Source organism: Panthera uncia, unplaced genomic scaffold (assembly GCF_023721935.1).
Source record: "Panthera uncia isolate 11264 unplaced genomic scaffold, Puncia_PCG_1.0 HiC_scaffold_502, whole genome shotgun sequence".
NCBI classification, from domain to species: domain Eukaryota; kingdom Metazoa; phylum Chordata; class Mammalia; order Carnivora; family Felidae; genus Panthera; species Panthera uncia.
In genome coordinates, this window is record NW_026059652.1 from 5606 (window position 1) to 11926 (window position 6321).

Below are 6321 nucleotides of genomic sequence, written 5' to 3' on the forward strand. Positions count from 1 at the left end.
CAGAGCTTCGCCTTTTACAAAGGACGCCAGAGATCGGGGATTTTGATGTAGTCTCTCAAGTTTTAAATGTTGGTAACCACTTCAAATCTTCAGAAGACATTTTGCAAGTCAATACCCTGAACCAAAAGCAAACACTCCTGGGAGCCAGACAGCCCTAACTGGCCAATTTGTAACCTGGCCACTGAACAGTGCAGATAATTAAGACCATTCACTTTCAAAACAATAACAACAACAACAACAACCCAAACAACAACAACAACAACAACAACAACCACCCCAAACCCCCCTCCCATTACTGGGAAGGCCACCATGGGTACCGACTCCTGCTCCGTAGGGCCCGGCCCAGGTTCAGATCCTGGCACGACTCTCGGCCAATGTTTTCACACCTGTAAAGCGGCTTTTATGGTTAAGAATGACAGTTTCGTAGGGTTGTTCCGGGGACAGAATGAGAAATGGTCTACCGAAGCCCTTATCGTGAATTGGCCCCCAGTACCCTCTCTCCACCCCAAATTACCACTTCTCTTGATAAGAATGGAATTACTCCAGGCCCGGGCCAGCATCGTGCAAATAACTTCCTATTCCCCAGATACCTCGTTCCCCCGTCCACAAGGGCACTTGACGGTCTACTCTCCTTGTGTTTCTACGCAGCATCCAGATGGGAGAAACATGGACCTATCCGGGGGCAATGTGCTCCACACAGACCTGATCCGGGCCGAGAGCTCGTCCCTTTGTCGCCCTACATCGCATCCACACACACCAGCACCCCCACTCAAACCAAAACAGCGTTGGCTTGCTGGCTCCGGGGTTTCAAGCTGGTACTTTCTCGCACGCCTCTGGCATCCTCTCCCCTGCTATGAAAGTTGTCTCCCTTCCCCTGCCCCGCAACTACCTCTCCCCCCCCCCCCGCCCCAGTTCCAGCTTTCCTCCCCCCCACCAACCCCCCGCACTCCTTCCAGGGTTGGCCCGGAGTCTCTAACTGCGGGTTTACGGGAAGCGCCGAGCGCCTGGCCTCCCCACCCCCAGCCTTCCCGCCACGAGAACTTTCCCCTCTCGCGACTCCCGGACTCCCGCCACGACCGCAGCGGCCGCGACCTCGGGCGGGCGCAGCCTCTCGGCCCCGACCCCCCCCCCCGGCCCCCGGCCCCCGTCCGCGACCGGAGCGATCTGGGGGCGGGGCAGGGTCTCCGCGCCGAGAGCGCTGAGCCCCCCGCCGCGGACCGGCGCCGCCGCGGACCGCGAGCGAGTCCGGGCAGGTCCTCCCCACGCGGCTGCCCCCGGGGGGGGGGGGGGGGGGGGGGACGGGGGCGGGCGCAGAGTCAAGTTTCGCTACGTCACCGTCCCCGGGAAGTCCCCATAAGAAGAGAGCGCGGGAGCCGGCCGGCGCTCAGACCTGAGAGGTGCGCGCGCCCCTGTCGTCGCTGGTAGAGTTGGGTCCCGCCGCCCCGGTCCGGCCCGTCCCCGCCGCGCGTGCAGCTCGCGTGCCGCCGCCCCGAGGTGTTCGGGGTGGGGGACCGAGACCCCCGGGCTCCTGCGGCACGGTGGCCGGCGGCCGCTGGCGGAGATGCCTGGGAAGAGGACGCGTAAGAGCGCGCAGCCGAGCCCCGCGCGGGCCCCGGCAGGTAGGGAGCAGCTGGGTCCCGCTGAGAACCCGGCCGGGGCCGGGGCCCGGGCGGGGGCCCGGGCGGGGGCCGGGGCCGGGGTCTCGGTCGCGGCGGGCTCAGTCCGTCGGCACGCGGCCTCCGGGTCGGGCAGGTCTGCGCCCCTGCATGTGCTTTGGGGGCGCCTCCAGGAAGCCCTGCGGGGTTTCCCCCGGGACCGTGGAGACGGCGCGGGAGGAAACCCGATTTGGGATGCAGATGGCGGTTTGGGCGGAGGCAGAAAGCCTCTTCTTCGCTTGCTTCGCTTGCTTCGCTTGCTTCGCATCCCCAGTTGCTCAGCCCTGGGGCCGCGGGGAGGAAAAGTGCAAGTGCGGGCGACCATCACGAGGAGAAAGTCATTGTCACGGCAGGTGGGGGCGGGAGAGAGACTCGGGGAGCCTCCAGCGCTTCCTGAGACTAGCCCTCTTCGTCCTGAGGCGAGGACCATGGAGGTCCCCACTCTGAGTGTGGCCACTCTCGGGCCCCCCAACACAAAAAAGCAGTACTTGGCTTGGTACCTTCACGCTCTCCCACAAAGGACTGATGGAGCGCTACAGAGGCCCTGCGAGGACCACTGCGGCCAGGAGCCTAGAAAGTTTTGCTTCTTTGTTAAAAGTGCAACATTTTAACAATCGTTATTATTGCGGGGACGGGATAGGAGAAGAACAGGAGTTGGTCTGCAGTGGTTTTTAATCCATCCACTTTCCCCTCCTCCCCACATATAGCCCCATCAAATAACTTTTCAGAACCCCCCCTACCCCCTCCCCTTCTAAATCTTACCAAACAAGGTAGTCATCTGCCAAGGGGCTGTAGCGAAGAAGGCAGAAAGGCTCTGGGCTCGAAATCCGTCCTACTGCTATTGCATCAGACGATAATGGCCCCCTTTTAAAGTTGGTTTCGCTTTATAGAGCCCCTGAGGCGTGCAAAGGAAGTGGTGATTGACGATACGGCCAAGGCTAACTTTGTACCTTGTACCTTGTTGCTGTCGCTCGGGTCTTGCTTGGGAGGGAAAAAGCTTGGCCTACCTTTTGGGAAGTCCAAGAATTCTCCTGTTTTGGGAAGGCCTAACCTGAGAATAACCTGCCTGCCATTTAACTTCGTTCCCAGTAATAAGGGCCCTCTTAAACTTAATTAGATAGTAATACATTGTTTAATTGAGATATAAGTGACCTGTGACATTGTATTAGCTTTGATGTGGTATATGCATATATCAAATGATGATTTGATCTATGTATACATTGTGAAATGATTGTCATAATAGATTTAGTGAAGATCGCCACTCCTAGTTACAATTTTTTTTGTTATTACATTTATAGAAGTGTAATGAACAGAAAGATTTAGGAAACGACTAGCAGCTATTTTCTGCCCGCTTTTTTGGTGAAAGGGATCATTTTTCTAAAACTCTCCTAGTAATCCTTTTTCTTCAATTATTGTTTGTTTAATTATAATATCTCACATTTAAAACGTAGTACACATGTGAGTTAAACGTTATATTTTCTGCTTCACTCATAAAGGCAACAGATTGGTACAAATTTGGTTTGTCAAAAGCACACTTTACACCAATTCATGTATTGGTGTTATTGTATGTTAGCCAATTTGACGATAAATTATATTAAAAAAAATAAAAGATTATTGGCCCCCAAAGGAAAAAAAAAAAGAGTATAGGAAGATTGTATGAAAAAAAATTGGTTTGTAGGAAGAATTTGATTTACAGTAGAATATAAATTTCTAAGTTATTTTAGAGAATGTGGGCTTAATTTGGATACAAGATTTTATGAGACTAGATTTCAAAGAGTTTTTTTAAATGGGGATAAGAACACATTTGGATTTGCCTATTAATGAAGGCATAATATGACCTGTGAATTACTGCCATTTATAAAATAAATCCTACTTGAAAACAGCATAAAAAAGTTTAGAATTCCGACTTCTGTTCCCCCAACCAGCCTCAAATGAGAGAGAAAAGGATGACATCATCTGAGGCTGGCAAAGGCTCACTAAACTGCGGTGTGTGACATAAATGTCCCTATTGAAAGAAAGATGACATTTACCTCATCCGGCATGCGTTAAAAAAAAAAAAAAAAGACTTCAAAGTAAAAGTCTTCATTCTTACTGTAACCGTTGTTTTTTTGTTTATGAGTCACACCGTGTTAACATATGTCGTGTGTGTTCTAAGTAACCTTTCTCACGTTCAGAAAATGGGTGTGCATAGAGCTAAAGTTGACATAAACGCTTCACTGGATGCACACTCAGCTTGCCCCTTGGATGGGGCTCTTGCCGGTTACAGTTTGTCATGTCAGCATGATTTTGATGGTTTGCTTTCCTTTTCAGAGCCCGAAGTGGAATGTGCCATGCAGCTCCGGAGATTTGGAGACAAACTGAATTTCCGACAGAAGCTTATGAATCTGATATCCAAACTCTTCCGCTCGGGAACCTGACTGCTTTGGGAGCTTTCGAATGAGGAGATTGGTTTGAGACGGAAGGTTCCCCAGTAGATGCAAATTTCATCAGTTAGAAGAGACTGCCTTGTAATGGAGGTTGTGAGGGAGATCTCACTTGCTTTTGGATGCCCTTGGAAACCAGGATGGGATACATCCAAGAGGATTTCTGTCGGGGATTTCCCAGAAGTCATTTTTCTGGGGCTCGGGAGAATGTTATAAGACCACTTTGTTTATTTGTAAGGCAAGAATGGAGGAACTGTGCAACATAAGGAATGAATTACTTATACCTTGAGTTTTTACTTCGAAAATTATTCTGGTATGTGTGCTGAAGGTTGCTGCCCAGGGGTGCTGGCAAACGGATAACGGTGGGCAGGGGCAAGAAAGAGCGAATGTTCAGTGTTGGTTTTCACTTTTGGAAGACAGAAAAGTGCTGTATAGTCTTCAGTTTATATATTACCTTGTTAAAAGTAAAGATTTCATTCTGGAAACACAATGTCATGGCGAATGTTGATCCCATAGGTCACTACAAAATATAGGGTAAATTTGAAAGCTTTTTCCTTTTGACTCAAAATGTATTGCTTCTGTTCGGATGACCCTTCATTGAATTATGTTCCTCTGAATCTTCGCTGGAAAGTCTGTACTTGGGAAAAAATGTGACAGAGATGTTATATGGTGCCAGTAAGATTCTTACCGGTTAGAATGTTACAACATAAAGAACGTGGGAATTTGCATACTGAGAAATAATGGGGGAAAAAGGCGATTTAGGCTTTCTACTGCTGTAATTAAAACTTAGTGAAACAAAAATTCTCAAGTAACTTGATAGGAAAATGAATGTATTTCTAAAGAAGTTTTGAAAATCTGTAAGTTGCCTTTTCTCATACTAGTCAGTGTACCTCTTTCAAGAAGTGGTCCTTTAAAAGAAATTAAGCACGTTTTACATAGGATATACTTTTTTAAAAAAAGAGAATGCATTGCTCATCCAGAATGGAAATCTCATCTATATGTGTAGTTTGCATTATAATAATATGTAGGTTCTGTGAAAGGTATATGAATTTCCCCCTTTTATTGTTAGAAGGCCAGACTACCGACAAAGCCCCCAAATACATAAAAAAGAAATAATAATGTCATGATTGAATTTCAGCAAGAATGATCTTATTTATTTTACCTATTTATAATTAAAGTATTTTGTTCAGTTTCAAAGCGTATTCGTTAAAGTTACATTTTTAGATTATGAGACCAGGCTTTCATAAGTACTTGAACAGTAAGAATGTTTTCATGATAGGCTGTAGTCACTTTAGATGAAAAATTACCTCAGTATCTGTTTTTCTGCAGTGTTACTTAAGGCTGTTAGTTTATTTCGTGGCAACGATGTTTTTTGATCTGTCTGGAGGCAGATATTTTGCCCTATGGATATTTATGGTCTGTAATTGTATTTATACAGGTAAAACTTTATACTGTAGCTGTAAACTATTAAAGATTATCACCAGTCTTGGCTGCGTGTTTACTTCGGTCACGTAAGCTGCCGAATGTTCGTTACGAAACCAAAATCGTTTCACCGATTTCCGTCTGCAGGCACATGGCTGATCACCGCCTCCTGGGTTCCAGCTCTGGGGCAGGAGTGGAAAACACGGGGACGTTTAGCATGACTTCTGCTGTCAAGGGACTTACGGTTTAACTGGCAGAGGAGATAGCGGAAAAAGAAGGTATTCGTGCCAGGCGTGGGTCTCGAGTGCCCTCGCAGTACTGCCTGGAGAGTGATTTACTTAAAGGAGCCTTCAGAGATGTGGGACCTCATTAGAGACCCGTGGAGCCCTCCTTGGTCGCCCTGGGGCCTCTGCCTTGGCAGTTTCCTTTTAGATGGCCTCACGCTTCACCCTTCCTCCGCCCCCACCCCGAGCAGCAAGTATTGCTTCATCCGAAGCCAGTCGTGTGCAGAAGTAGGTGTCACTCGAGTGCCCTTCCAGTGTGAGTGAGAGCTCCAAAGATCCTCCTAATTTGTAGCTTCGAACTGGATGGCGTCTTCCTGCTCAAAGTGTGGAATGTGTATGGCCTCCCTGCGCTGGGGAGGGAGAGAGGAGGGGCTTCAGGAGGAGGGTGACCACGGGAGTGGGAGAGGGTGACAGCCAGCCGGGGACCTGGGTGGGGGGAATGAAGGGCTGCCCCGGGGCATCTCAGGAGCAGGGCTTGGGGGCAGGGGGGCGATTGGCTCTGTAAAGGGTCGGGGATCTGCAGGATTTGGTTTGAGC

At 49.2% G+C, this 6321-nt stretch overlaps 1 protein-coding gene across 1 annotated transcript; it reads left to right on the forward strand.

Moving 5' to 3' along the window:
* The first annotated feature begins 1362 nt into the window (after positions 1-1362).
* On the forward strand, positions 1363-5638 carry LOC125918157 (phorbol-12-myristate-13-acetate-induced protein 1). The gene is made up of 2 exons (XM_049624194.1): positions 1363-1619; positions 3966-5638. The coding sequence occupies exons 1-2, from the start codon at positions 1562-1564 to the stop codon at positions 4070-4072; spliced, it is 165 nt and encodes a 54-aa protein (XP_049480151.1). The 5' UTR covers positions 1363-1561; the 3' UTR covers positions 4073-5638.
* The last annotated feature ends 683 nt before the right edge of the window (positions 5639-6321 follow it).